This window comes from Passer domesticus, chromosome Z, assembly GCF_036417665.1.
Source record: "Passer domesticus isolate bPasDom1 chromosome Z, bPasDom1.hap1, whole genome shotgun sequence".
In the NCBI taxonomy this organism is placed as follows: Eukaryota; Metazoa; Chordata; class Aves; order Passeriformes; family Passeridae; genus Passer; species Passer domesticus.
Genome location: NC_087512.1, coordinates 12267416 through 12282703, shown reverse-complemented (window position 1 = coordinate 12282703; position 15288 = coordinate 12267416). Strand labels below are relative to the sequence as shown.

The 15288-nt window shown below is 36.1% G+C and overlaps 1 protein-coding gene across 7 annotated transcripts in view; it reads left to right on the top strand.

The window, feature by feature from the left end:
* CPLANE1 (ciliogenesis and planar polarity effector complex subunit 1) overlaps positions 1–15288 on the top strand; it is a 58358-nt gene that overhangs the window by 3267 nt on the left and 39803 nt on the right. For all 7 annotated transcript variants that reach the window (XM_064404065.1, XM_064404064.1, XM_064404063.1 and 4 more), the window contains 11 exons: positions 74–180; positions 1850–2006; positions 2768–2871; positions 3010–3192; positions 4561–4810; positions 5810–5962; positions 7210–7967; positions 10201–10385; positions 11273–11353; positions 12203–12367; positions 13088–13261. In XM_064404065.1, coding sequence (XP_064260135.1) covers positions 74–180; positions 1850–2006; positions 2768–2871; positions 3010–3192; positions 4561–4810; positions 5810–5962; positions 7210–7967; positions 10201–10385; positions 11273–11353; positions 12203–12367; positions 13088–13261 — 2317 coding nt within the window. The remainder of the gene's footprint in view (positions 1–73; positions 181–1849; positions 2007–2767; positions 2872–3009; positions 3193–4560; positions 4811–5809; positions 5963–7209; positions 7968–10200; positions 10386–11272; positions 11354–12202; positions 12368–13087; positions 13262–15288) is intronic.

The window sequence follows — 15288 nt, the reverse complement described above, 5'->3', positions numbered from 1 at the left end:
GTAGATAATGAAAGAGAAATTTGTGTGTGACAAGCCTTTTGGGGTTGTTTAGATCGTTGTTCTCTTTTTACAGGTACTAGGTGATTGCTGTTTGTGTTCTTTTGTATTTTACTCTGGTGACTGTTTGATGCTCACATTTTTGATTCTTCGATGGCATGAAAATACCTTTAAAAATGTTAGGTAAGTTCGAAGATATCTGAAGTTACAGCAGCATTAGGAATATTTTAATTATTTTTTGGACCTGGGATTCAGAGATGCAACTGAACACATTTACATGGATGTTCCATTAACCTATGGTTATCAGCACCTATTTATGTTGACATGTGGATGTTTATAGTATGCCCTCTGTAATTTTAAAGCCATTCTCTCCGTCCTTTATATGTCCCTTGTAGAATGTTTTTAATACAACAGCATTTATTTATATATTCCATACTTCATTATTAGCTTACACATAGATAATACTGGGAATATATATCCTTCTGTGTGGGTAGCTATGTATGCCTGTTGGCACATGTGTTTTAGTTTCATTGTTTTTTGCATGATGATGATAGAGTGTACTTGTCTTGTTATATTGCTTGTATATCTTATATTTACTTATATTTGTTGTACTGTGCAGCCATGAATGCCTTGACTGCCTCTTCCTCTTCATTATGTGGATTTGCATATTTTATTGGTTTTCTGTTGCCCTTTTCATTTCTTTTGCCTGGTGTGAAAGTGTGTGTGTGCATTTCTTTATCTGGATTGGGGCCAAGTATTGAAATAGTTATACTGATACAACCACTTAAAAATGCTATTGAGTAATAATCAGGAGCACATGCATACTTCTTCCTGGATGACACATATGTCTATGAGTTTAAATGGATATGCCCTCTGCAGGTGTTATTTTAATAACTTGCGAAAATTTTACCCTGCACATGATGTGGTACCACTACTTTTGTTATATGATGTCCTTTTGATGCTTAATAATGATGTCCTACTTGACCTAATCTTCAGTTTATCAGTGGCATGGTAATTTCTTTCTGATACTGCATTAAAAATGAAATAGAGCATAATATACCCAGTGCAGAAATGCATATGTATGTGTGTAGCTAGCTAGCTATCCACACCATAGTAATTGCAGCCTAAAATTGTAACTACGTTTCTATTTTCTTATGCCAACTCATGCTTAGCTTCGTTGCTTGCTGTTATTTAATTAATTTTTGCACATTAATGTTTTGGGGTTTTTTCCTGTCAGATAAGTATACTTTGAGACAGATTCTGTCTTGTGTTTTCTGTCATGTTTTGAATCTTCATAGTATCACAGAATGTTTTGGGTTGAAAGGGACCTGTAAAGGTCACATAGTCCAACCTCCCTGCCATGGGTAGGAACATCTTCCACTAGGTGTTACTGGAAGCATAATCCAACATATCATTGAAAACTTCCAGTGACTGGTCATCCTCAAATTTTTGTTCCGAGCCACATACTGTTGATTTTCAAATTCTGAGTATTCCTGGGGTGGATGATGTTACAAGGTCTGGGGAAGCTGCTTCTGGTTAGAATGCAAGTGCCTCAATTATATGTCATTGATCTGTATATATTTGCATGTTCTAGACTTAAAAATCCCATAAAAATCCCATCCCATAAAAACTCCTGGTGATCAGACATAATTTTTGAACTTGTGCAAGTGCAAAATATTTTTTCATTTGTAAGGCATTTGAAGAAAAACAGGTGTTTTGGTTTTTGTTTTCTTTTTTACAAGCTCATGCTTTATATGGTTTTGTCTCGCATGGTTTTTTACTGTATAGGAATAATACCATTCTGCAAAATGAAGTAACCCCTTGTTTTTTTTACCTTTTTGTTGGCATTCAGTTCTTTGCCATACCAGATCCAGTGGGTACAGCAGACTTGTTCTCTTGTTAATTTGGTTCCTCAGTGTGTGTCTGTAAAGTCAAGAGGAGCTCTGCTATGTGCATTTGCAAGAGATGGACTTCTGCTTGCAGTAGCTGTAAATCAAACTGATCCAAAGGTATGTATGACAGTGCATCATTTTAGCTAAGAGTTCAGTTTGAAGGAAGTGGTAACAAGGATTTAAAAACAGAGTTTTGGAATGATTTCAGCATTCATAAGGGAACATGAAATTATATTTACATTGATATCCCTGGCTAAAAACTTTTACTACTACTCCTAATTGTTTATTTGTGGTGTTCAGTTAGAAGTTGGTATAAGATCCTGCCATTTCTATGCTCTAATAAAAAAGAAATTAATTTCTGCATCATATCTGCAAAGATTCTAGATGATTCTCAGTAAAGCCTCAGCCTGACATGTTTTGGACTTTATGATGTTATTCCTATTAATAACTCAGAGGTCAAATTTTAATGTACTTTTTAATGGTAATGATAACAGGGAAAATGGACCCGTTTTTTTGATGTACCAGATTGGGATGGTGCAATCCTTCAAAGCTCCAGTTGTTAATTACCAGAAAGACTAAAGAAGAATGATCTTATATTGAGTGATTTAGAAAAAAGTTACATTAAAAAACTTACATTAAAAAGAATATTGAATTACATATTAAGTATATAATAGTCCTTAGTTCTATTTCAAGTGTAGAATGACACGTAGAATTCAATAAATGTTCCAGTAGTAATAAATAGTGAAATACAGTGTCATTTCCGTGTATAATGATGTTACCAGTCCACTAAATTTAGTGCATAAGTTAGTAGTAGATTTTTTTTGCAATAATGGCATTTTGATACAAACATTTATGGTGTCTTAATTTTTTCTTTCTAGGCAACTCAGGTTTTGTTTCTGAACACCTTGAATTTTGTAACTGTTTCGGGTAGCCTGAAAGGTTGTAGTAACAAGAGTAGCATGACCCCATCCAGGTTCATCAGGTCAGTAAATGATGCTGTTTCTGCTGCTGTGGATCTTTTGGTTTTGTGTTATGGTTTGTTTATTTATTTTATAACTATCCTCACCCTCTGATGCTGAAGTTTGACAGAGAAAAAATATTTTTTTACCTGCTCATTTAGATCTTACTGGGTTGGCGATATGAGCTGGACTCCTGATAGCCTTTTCTTGGCTTGCATGTTAAAACGTGGATGTTTGGTTTTATTGACATGTATGGGAGAATTGCTGACCTTAATTGCTTCTGGATGCTCTGTAGAATTTGGACCAGCACAGTTTATTCCATTTCATCCACTAATAACATACAGGTAAAAGGGTTTAAAAAGGTTTCTATGTTTCTGTATTCTAGTCTTACCTTACTTTCTATCATATTTGTTATAATTTTGCATAAATGTTATCTTTCAAATTCACTCTTTTGCTTTTCATGTGTCTTTCCAATATCTGTTTCTCATTCATAGTTCTCTTCTATTTCTTATAATGCATTTGTCGTGATGAAAATTGACATTGTGACAATGTAAGTATACATAAAATGATTTGTTTTCCTAAAAGTGCTTGAATTTATTAGTAATTAAAATTAGCATGTTTTTCTGATAAAAGAAGAAATTAAACTTGCAGAAGTACTAGAAGTGCAAGTTTATTTTAATCCAGTGCTATTTCTCTGCTCATTGCTTAATTTTGCATATAGAACCTGATGTAAGGTATTGTAAATAACATATCTGCATGGACAGAAAGTAATTGGTCTTTAAAATGTTATTTTGGGATTCTCCAGGTCTAGGTTCTGAGATTATGCTGCTGGGTGCATGAGAGAGTAGAAGGATCTTTGATAACACACTTCAGCATAAAGTGAAAGTAACGCAGTCTAAATGGAGAAAACAAAATAGAGTCTAAACTTTTTTTTTTTAAAAATCTTATTAACTTTGCATGCCTTAAACCAAATAGTGTGTAAATATAACAACTTGTGAAGACATTCAAAGCAGTATATTACCTTCTTACACTATCTGGTTGAAAAATCAGATACTAAAATATATTAAAATACATGAACTATGATGATATATTGAATGTATGCAGCCACTTTTTTTAAAATAAATCTAAACAGTGTGCTATGTGTCTAATATTAGAATACTTGTATTACGTAGTTTTCTGAAACCCAGTAAGGAGAGATTTCTGTATAAGAAAAAACATTTTGAAAGAGAAGATGTGTGTGTTTATAAAATTTTTCTAGTGAATATCTGAACTGATGCTGAAATTGTATTCAGATTCAGATTTTTGCGGGGTTCTTTTCTTTCATATATTACTTTCTTAGCCTAGCCCTTCAAATTTCATCTTCAAGCATTTGTCATACCAAATACTAGCTAGATAAGAAAGTGTGATATAGAAATTTAGACTCTAATTATGAAAAAATACAATTATTACTAATGAAATAATAAGTGGATATTGAAAGCTGGTTTTAATTTATTTAAATTAAAAGAAGTTGCAGTTTTAGTAAAATATTGGCATCTTGCAAGCATAGTTTTATCCAGGGTGCTCATCCTGCAAAAGGGTAGACACTTCTCTAGGATTCTGAAGGGATTTATTTGGATACTAGATTGCATGGTATTAGATGTTCTGAAATTATTCTGTTCATGGTTGTTGCATATGATAGTTGCTTCTTAATTTTTGATGTATTTTGATTTTAGACAGCACCACTCTTGTTGTCGAGATTCCAGCCAGTCTCTTGGTTCTTCAGATTCTGAACGTGACCTCCTGAGACAGAGATTTTCTGTTGCTTCACATCCAAGATTACCCTACCTCATTGTCTCTGATGGATACATGATAACACTACTAAGATTTCCTAACAACTTTTCACCGTCAGGGTTTATGAGATCCCTTTTGCTTGATTCAGCCCAACAGCTTGAAAACATCCGTCAGAATTTGCTGAACTCCAGGGTAGGGTTATGAAATATTTTATAGGTTTTTAAGTGAAAAATTTCAGTTGCATGAAAAAGTGTAAATTGAAGACCAAGTACCTTTGAATTATAAAGTTGTTTAAGTAACCACATTGATCTGCAAAGCAATAGATACAGATTTCCTGAAATTTTATTCTTTTGATGTCTGGGTGATATTTCAGGAAAATTTATAGTAGGACAGTCTGAGCTGTCACTATATTATTTTTCTGGAACTGTAAAAGAAACAGGGACTTCCCTATCTGTAGAGTTGATTTGGGATGTTGACAGGTGTTATGCTGCTCTTGTCAACTTTCAGAGTAATGGAGAAAGAACTCTGGAAATCCTCTATAACTTAGTCCCTATGGTAGTGCATGCATTTGTCCACTAGGTCTTTAGTCAAGGGTGGCAATTAAAGCTTAGTTAAAGCATTTCTGTTTCATTTTGTGTTACTTCTGAATTGAGCTATGTCTGGGAGAAGGGAAGCCAGGTCCCTTCCTTCCCTTGAATGAAGAGGTCCTGCAACTGTTGCTGACCACGTAAGGTATAACAGATACTTAGTTCAGAATATTTGCTTTTCTGATAAAATGCAGCTTTTCTTCTAATTAAATTTCTATTCTGATTTTTGGAGAAGTGAGCTATCATGCTATTCCTGCATAAGCTAGAGTAGAGAGCAAGGATTTGAGGATTTAAAGAGATATGATACTAGTAAAAATGCTGTAAAACCCTACATACAGGCAAATTTTTAGGGCTTTTTCAGGCATCAAGAAAGCAGATTCTTTCAGTATGAAATAAACTAAAGCTGTCTGGTGTGAGGGAATTCTGCTTCCCCAAACCATGGTCAAATGGTAGTTTGTTTTGTGCAACAGATGCTTGCTGTCCTATTCTCCCTGGGACTTCTGGAACTGAAGCTGTTTACAACAGTAACCAATTTTCTTGGCTTATTTAGAAACTGTATGTCTTGCTAGCAACTGATGTTTTCTGTTATTGTTGTTTCTTTCAGTGTAAAGGGAGATCTCGGTACTTACGATCACTGTTGTCTTTAAAAGCCAGTCTTTTAAAACAAGTTCAAAATCAAAGTTCTATCTTTTCTACCATTCCGAGATTCCTGGAGGAAGACACAACAGAAATGAATGAGAAAACCATGGATTTACTGGTACTTAATAGCATTTTCCCACTTACTGTGAAATTATGTATGTTTAAGGTGTTCTACATGGAAATAACTGTGGGGGTTTAAAAAAAAATAACAGTAGGTTTATTTATCCTAACTAGTGTTTTTAAAATCATTCAGTATTCTCATTTTCTTTATACACATGAGGAATATGCTTATTTTCTCAAACTGATACTTGTTTTTTAGTTTTAAGCAAGTTATTTCTTTCAGCATTTCTTTCAGTTGACTTTTTGAAGAGTATCTGACAATATACATGTCTATCAGTTTGTGGTGTTTCAATACATAGAATGGTTTGTGTTGGAAGAGACCTTAAGGATCATCCAGTTCCAACCCCCTGCCAGAGTCAGGAGCACCTTTCATTAGACCAGACTGCTCAAAGCCCCATCCAGCCTTGTCTTGGACATTTCATGCATAGGGCAGACACTGTTTCTCTGGCCAACCCATTCCAGAGTCTCAGCACTTTCACAGTAAAGAATTTCTGCCTAATATCTAAGCCTGCCTTCTCTCAGTTTAAAATCAATGTCCCTTGTGCTATCACTATGTGTCCATGTCAAAAGTCTCCTTCTCTCTTGTCGCCTCCTTTATGTAAAGAAAGGTGCTATAAGGTCTCCCAAGAAACCTAATGCTTTAGCTTCACTTTATAGTAAAATGTAACATTAGCTATTAGATGTACTGGGGCTGTAGACTGTCTTAATAACCGTCTTATTCTTAATAAATATGATACTTATCTTTATGCTGAGTTTTAGAGAATTCTTTAATCAGTTCCAAAATCTGTATTGTCTTTTGGAAGAGTGGCCCTGTGATCATAGTTACTGAGCAGCCTTTCCCAGCTTCATTTCGTGCTTCTGAGTTTTGGTTTGTTCTTTAAAGCTTATGAGCTTTTGTTGAATGACTTTTATATCTTACAGGTATCTGGCAAAATCTCTGTCTTGTACTCTAGGTTTAATGAAGGACGGAGTTTCCCTTTCTGGTATAAAATCTGCTGCTCTGTTGGCAGTGTAATTTTGTTAGGTAATTTAATTTGTCTGCCCAGCTGTTCTGCAAGTAACATTTCATTTGAGATTGAGATGAAACTGCAGTTTATTAAATGTACTAGCATTTAAGCAAGGTAATTAAGCATAAAAACTTCATTTATGAGACTGACTAAATGGTGATTCTTTGCAGTCTATGTGCTCTCTCTCTCTCTCAGTAAACTTGAATTAAACTGTTGATTTTTCGCTTGTCTGATTTAGGATCTTGAAGAAGAATCAGACAATGAAAAGCAGTTTTACAATAGCCCTTCCAGCTTCTGTAACCAAAGAATCTATTCATCTGTTGATAAAGCTGATGAAGGCTGCTTAGAATTCGCATCAATGTTTGATACCATCCATGCAGAAGATGATATTGAAGAGAAAGATAAATCATCATTGGAACTATATTCCATTCAGAAAAACCTCCTTGGTGCATGGCAGATAGGGATTTCAAAAAATATGGAAGAGAAAGATGCATTACTGAATTACACAGTGAACTGCATTATCCATTTTTTCAGCATTGTTCAGTTTGTGAAATGTACTTTGCTAAACCAAGATGCATTTTTAAACAAGTCTGTGAAGACTACTCAGTGGATGCATTTTGTCCTGAAATATTTTCATCAGTGTTTGACTGTCTTGTACTGGCATTCAAGACCAAGTGTGACTGGGCATGTGGCAAAGCTGACATTAGAAACATTAAAACTGATGTTTATACAGCAACAAGATCAGTTGTTCTCAAAAAACCTTTTGGCATGCTTCTGTCTTTTGAAAATGGTTTCTCACACCCTAAGCAGAGTATGTGTACTACAGTATGAGAATTTTTTTGCCTCTTCTGACAGTAATACTCTTGTGGAACTTGACTCTCTCATGGTGCCGGTTTTCTTAATTCTTGATGAGAATACTACTCAGCAGTTCAGCTCACTGAAATCTCTGCTTAGAGAATGTCCTCAAGTAAACCATGATGCAAAAACAGAAAAAAGGTATGAATAAGCTTTGCATGGGGAAAAATATACACCAAAACCTGGTGATCGGGCCCAGTGATCACAGGTTTATGAAAGGCAGATCCTGCATGACCAGCCTGGTCTTCTGTGACAGGTGACCTACTTGATGGATGGGGGAAGAGCTGTGGATATTGTGGATATTGTCTATGTGGACTTTAGCATAAGCATAAGCTAAAGTGGGACCTTTGGCATAAGCTCCCACAATTTTCTTCTGGAGAAACTGGCTGCTCATGGCTTGGATGAAAGCACTCTTTGCTGGGTTAAAATGAATTAATGGCTGATGGCTGGGCCTAGGAAGTGGTGGTGAATGGAATTACATCCGGTTGCTGCCTGTTGCTGTGGTGTTCCCAAAAGCTCAGTATTTGGGACAACCCTGATTAATATCTTTATCAATGGTCGGGGTGAGAGGATTGAGAGCACCTTCAGTCAGTTCACAAATAACACTCAGCTGGGTGGGAGTGTTGATCTGCGGGGGGGCGGAAAGGCTCTGCAGAAGAATCTGGTCTGGCTGCATTTATAGTGTGAAGCTAATGGTGTGAGGTTCAACAAGGCTCAGTACCAGGTCCTGCCCTTGGGTCACAACAACCTTGTGTAGCACCACACTCTGGGGTAGAGTAGCTGGAAAGCTGCTCAGCAGAAAAGGACCTGGGGACATACATTGACAGCAGCTGGACATGAGCAGGTGTATGCCCAGATGGCCAAAAAAGGACAATGGAATCCTGGCAGCAGGACCAGAGAAGTGACAGTTGTTCTGTACCTGGCACTGGTGAGGCAGCACATCAAGTCCTGTGCCCAGCCCTAGGTCCCCCAGTGTCTGAAAGGGTTGTCAAGCATTGGACCAGGCTGCCTGGGGAAGTGGGCTGACTCTCCATTCCCGTAGCTGTTTAAAAGATGTGTAGCGTGGTGTTTAGGGACTTGGTTTAGAAGTGGGATTGGCAATGTTAATGGTTGGAGACAATGATCCTAAGGGTGTTTTCCAGTCTAAGTGGTTCTATATGATAGAACGAAAGTTGTATGAATTAAACTGTAATGAAATATCCTTTTGGTTTTTTTTTCCACCTTTTACTCCATGGAAAGGCATGATAAACAAAGCATACAGATTAAGGCTCAGACCTATGTTTGAATATAATTTGGTTATGGTGACTAAACTATAACTGCAAATCAGTTTGGAAATAATGGATGGGTTGACAGCTGACAGCAGGATTGGTAGTGCAGCATCAATCCAGATATTGAAATCTAGATGCTTTAAATTTCTGTTTCTTGTGCGTTTCAGTCTTTCCTAGTTGCAGAGTATATGGAGCAAGAGTGCTCATATGCAGTATGTCAGGGATGTCAATTTAGTCAGCAAAGTTTTTATTCATTATGGATGTGGTGTCTCAGAGCAATAAGAAAAACCCATTTGTGGAAACTAATTTACTTAAACTGTCAGAGCTATTTATTCCACACACATAAACTTGACTGAAGTGTGCTGTCCAACTTTTGGGAAAGTATACTGTTGCCACTATTTCTAAGTGAAGAAAAGGTATTTCTTCAATAATCCTTAAATATAGTACTATGTTCACTGCAAATCTGATATGCAACTTTCAGTTGTCTCAGAGAAGATAATCCATATTTTTGATTAATTGTGCTCCAGGTGCTGAGCACTGTGCATATGACTGACTCTGTGTTAATTATGAACCCAGCAGTATTTCAAGATACAGATGTGTTTCAGTACTGTGCAAGCTTTTTCAAGTCTTTAGCAACACGTCTTTGCTTGTATTGTAAAACTGACTGTGTCTGAGCTAGTACATCTAATAGGACTGTGCTAGGGCTAGGCGACAAGGACTTGTCAGCCCAAAACCATACTCTTGCAATCTTGTTTTCTTGTCTTTGCTTTTCTGTGTTATGCTTAGGTTTTTCAATCAAATAAAGATACTAATACCTGTTCTGAGAATTCTTTGAGATTATTTCATTTCCCCATTGTTTAGTTAGCAAGGGGATGTTTAGGTTCTTAAAGTAGATTGCTGTGCTTAAGAAAATTCAGAACAATGTTTGTTAGTCAAAAATGAGGCAAAAAAGTGCTTCATTTTTTCCCCTCACCCAAGTCAAGAAAGTAGTTGATACAACTTATTTTTCAGGTGCATAATGCAAAATAAAAGAACATAAGAAACTGATGTAGGCAACTTCATTAATTCTTGCTTAATTTAGTAATATTGTACTTCTTGAATTACAGGTTGACTGTACTATGGCAACTGTTGTATAAGAAAGTGGTTTGGTATCAGATGCAGCTAAAAAGAAAAGTGAGCAAGAGTGCAGAAGAGGTTTCTGTTGTCTCATTGCTTTTAAGTCATATACAAGCAACCATCCAGTCTTCAGGAGTGACATTAGAACAACATTTGAAGATTAATTCTGTGTCTGGTTAGTAAAAATGTTAATTGAAAACTAGGAAAATTAGATCCAACTTACAAACAGTAACTGACTACCAGATTTTTCTGAAAAGTGAACGTTGGGACTTCTCTTAAAATTCCTGTCATAATTCTGTCTTAAATACTTAGTGTGCTAGTATGTCTATGGATTGCATTATAATCTTTAGAGTTTGTTAAGCTGAATAAAAACACTTAATTGACTTCAGTTTGCTTTGAGCCATGTCCTGAAGAATCTGAATGGAAGATTATAATTCTGAACTCCTGTGTTGTTTCTTCCGAAATAAATGGACATCACAGTGTGTCTCTTAACTGGATTTCTGTGTAGAAAGATTGTTCACTCTGTGTGGTCATTGTGGGTATGAGCATTTTGTAATCACAAATGTAGTCAGCTTGATTTAAGCATCTAAATTAGTGTAAGCTAAGATACTTGGTGATCTAGCATATTTCTTTTCCTAACAGTATAAAATTGTAGCCTAATTTCTTACACTTTGCTGTTCTGTGTTCGACTGTTTGAATTCTACACTGCTAAGCCCATTTATGTCTCCTTTTACAATTCTGTTTCCTTGCCATGTTCTTGATCTCTCTCCCTTAAAAGACAATTCTAACTTCTCTTCCTATAGCACTCCATACAATATATAAGCTCCTCCTGGATGAGAGCTCATACATTATGTGTCTGGCAAGGAGTGTTCAAAGTCATCTTCTCTCTCAGATGCTCCAAACTTAGACTTAATTATGAGAATAGAAGTTTACTGGAGGCTCACATATTTTGTTCTGCTTTCAGTAAATCTCTGATGCTGAAATAAGAGCATATGTATTTGTAAATGTAAAAGTAACTACTAAAAGTAGAGTTTTGAATTTGTTAATATGTGACTTTTACAGGTGAGGAGAAGTTCCTTTTAGGCTCATACAGAGAATCTGTGGACATTTGGAAAAGATCTCTTTGTGAACTCAAAACAAATGGTAAGGGATAAAATCTTTGAGAGTGGAGGGAGTGAGTTGTATAATCATTTTACATCTGTGACTCTGTTTGCCCTTCAGAAAGAGGGGGTGAGATGAGTAAAGGATGCATATTTGAAATTAAGATAGGATGAATAGACACCAGTCAAAACTTAAATCTGGTTGCTCTCTGAGAGAATTCTGTACATTTCTATTTTAATATCAGAGCTTTCTTGTGATTATGAAGTACTTGGTACAGGGAGCCTCTAGATAAATTTGTGAGCAAGAAAGAGACAAAGAAAAACAGATGAAGAAAAATCAATTCCTTTAGTAGTTGTAAAATTAAAAGAATTAGTGTTTGGAGAGTAACAAAATAAAACTTGTGTCAGGAGTTTTTGTAAGAGTTGATTTAAAACAGATATACCAGAGTTTCTTTTCCAGGCATCCGAGAAAATTTTCTGCTGGTTATTAGAATAAACAATACTTCATAGAGGAAAAAAATTCAGAATATTGGAGGCTTGGTGGATGTCTAAGCAACTCTACTGTGGTTCAGGCATTCTTTCTTTGAAGGCTAGACTTCCTTAAGTTCTCCTTTGTTTGTCTGTGTCTTAACAGTTATTCATAGTATTGTTTTGAAAACTGCCATATCTCTAGAAATGAAAATGTTGTGGATGTGCATTAACTTACTAGGGACTTAGAGGCTGTATGGCAGGATCATATCCTAAAGTAGCTGCTCCTGATTCCTACTCCTCAAAGTGTATTGTTTATGTAGATGTGTTTCTGGAGAGAAAATAAATAGTACTTTCACTTTCTTTTTGTGTTTATTGTTTCTCTTCCACTTGGACTTGTACCTTTTTTAATTTTTTAATGCAGGAGGAAAAAGAGCATGTTTTCTTCAGCGTAGATACTATCTTGCAATATTGTTTTGTCACCTGTATCAATATAACGTGTGTGAAGCTCAGGGACTCTGTGATCATCTGGTAAGAGAGATTCTAAGGCGATCACAGCTCTCCACAAGTCAGATGGAAGAATTTTCTGGTATGTTTACTTTGCCTAAAAGTGTGACAATGTATGTTGACAATGTTTGAAGAACCTAGTGTCTAATTTCTGTGCCCTCACATGCACATGTGGCAGCTTTTGAAGCTTTTCAATTTACTCTGTTTTCAGTGACTTTCTCTGATCCTCAGATCACATTTCAGCTGCACTTGTTGGACTGTGTGTTTAGACAACTCTCATTATTTACTTGTTACCTGCTAAATATTTTTTTACTCAAATCCTCTCAAAGAAGGACTTTGAATAAGAAAAATAAGGGGGAAATAATGTGATTTGATTTTATAGTAATTTATCATTTTATGATACAACATGAAAAAACAGCCGATTCTAGTTTGGTTACCAGTCCTAATTTGACAGTAGGATGTTTTTGCAGATACTTGTAATTTTTTTTTTTAAACAAAGTCTGAATCTAAGTGAAATCTGAATTTCCACGTGTGAAGAAGTGGTTTTTTTGACTCAGTGCAGGTCTAAATTTAGATGCTAAAAGTTCATCTCATTAAAAATCTAGTAGAAAAGTCTTCTATTATTAGTATAATGTGTAATTAGTGTAAAAGATTAAGCTCTGTAAGTTCTGAAAGCTTGTCAAGAAATTATGTAAGTTTGCTTGTTTTAAAAAAAAATGTTTTATAACCTGTGATTAAATAATTTTAGCATTCAAATTTAAAATAATTTTTATAATGTTTTAATTTATTTTTCTTTTTTTAGATATCAAGTATTTTCAGCATGAACTATGGATGGTAACCAGCATTCATACTGACACTGCCATGGCTGTGATTCGATCCATGGCACGATTCATGGCTGCTTATTTCACAAAGCAGCTGCTCTACATCTTTCCTCCCCACAATGTTGACATCCTTCATCCACTGCACATCAAACAAGGTATTTCCTGTATAAGCTGTTCTAGTTGCTTAAATCTCACAATTTTTTTCACACGTATCAGTGATATCAGTTATGCTTTAACTTGATGATCAGGTTAGCTTTTCAGTGGAGTAGGAGACAGAAAAAAAACATGAGGATGTCACAAAAAAAAGTGTGGCTGATGCAATTTTTGTTCCAACAGATAGGATCACTTAGTTTGGAAGATACCTGTAAGATCATTATCATTGTGTCCAGCCATTAACATTGCCAAGCCCACCACTAACCATGTCCCTAAACACCGCAGCATCACATCTTTAAAACACCTATAGGAATAGAGACTCAACCCACCTTTCTGGGCAGCCAGGTCCAATGCTTGACAACCCTTGTAGAGAAGCAGTTTTTCCTGATATCCAGTATCACTCTCCCCTGGCATAAATTGAAGCCATTTCCTCTTCTGTCACTTGGCACTTGGGAGAAAAGATGGATCCTGGTTGTCCTGTATGTATCTCGTGATGGCTCTCAAGATGATCCATGACTTTCCTCTGCATCACAGTCAGGCTGACAGGTCTGTAGTTGTCCACACCCTTCTTCCAGCTCTTCCTGTCGATGAGTGTCCCTTTTACCAGCCTCTGGTCAGCCTCTGGAACCTCCCTGGTGAGCCAGGACTGTGGGTAATGATGGAAGCTGTCTGAGTATTTCCTCCATCTCCCTCAGTACCCTTTGGTGGATCCCATCCAGCCCAACAGAATTGTTAAGTGGTGTGGTTGCTGACTATTTTCCCTTGGACTGGGGTCTTAATTCTGTTCACCGTTCCTGTCTTCTAGCTCAGAAGACTTGTTACTCACCAAACTGGTTTTGCTATTAAAGAATGAGGAAGGGAAGGCCCTCAGCCTTTTTATCATCCTTTATCAGAATTCTGCCTAAAGATCTGGCTCTGACTGACTTTGATCCTCCCAAAAGTGGAATAACAGCAGTGCTGAAGAAGTACTTCAATCTGTGATCTGGTGTGACCCCAGCTGAAAAGCCAGAGGAAGGCATGTTTTGCTTATCTGACAGTCAAAGTCTTGGAATCCAAATCCAAATGCTTCAGACACCATCTTGTCAAAGCAAATAGGAATACCAAGTTGCTTGGCATTGAATCCAGTAGTACTTGTTAAGTCCTGCCTCTCAGCATTTTTCTGAGTATTACTATTTATCACGAGTGGTTTCAGAGAGATTCCATTTAAAGATTTCCTTGGTTAGGAAATTTTTATTTTCAGACCTACTTTTTCATATCTTTGTGAGAATAAAGGAAGTATTGTTTGGAAGTATTTTAAGTACTCTACCAGTAAGTTCATATTATAATGCCACGTATTTTTTTACAATATTAACTTATTTTGACTGATTAGGTTTTCTGTAGTGCATTTGAATACATTGAGTATTTTTAATGCTTCTGTACTACAGCATGCCCTGGTATCTACTTCTTTCTTCGTGGCCTCTTGAATGCTTTATTTGGACAGCTTTCATGATAAAACCTACAAAATAAAACCTTGATTTTAATACTTGATTAGGCAAAGATCCATGTATATGGTGAGACAGTTGGGGTAAAATTACATTGTGCAAGCTGGATTAGTGTGAATATCTCCTCAGTAATGCCACTGTCAGAGCAAAACAGAAGTTGTGAGAGAAGCAAATAGTTCCTTAGGATTCATGTTGATCAGCACCTCTCCAGGAGAATGAGGAAGCAAAACTTAGAAAAACAAGTCTAAATCTGAACAAAAAAGGAGATAGTAAATTTGTCTCAAGTTTGTATCTACATACTGTCCTAAAATCAAAGAATCACAGAATATTATGTACTGTTCTTTCTCAAAAATGCATTTTAACATTCTGTATTCTGCAAGAAGCAGAATGTGTACAAACAATATGGGTACACCAGGAAAACGCTAGGAATTTCCATTTATCTCATGGGTATCCTCTGGTATATCCTACAAATATGAAGAATATTTGTAAGTGATCCATCAGTGTGATTAAGTCTTTAAGAGAAAAAAACCAAAAACACAGATTTTGCA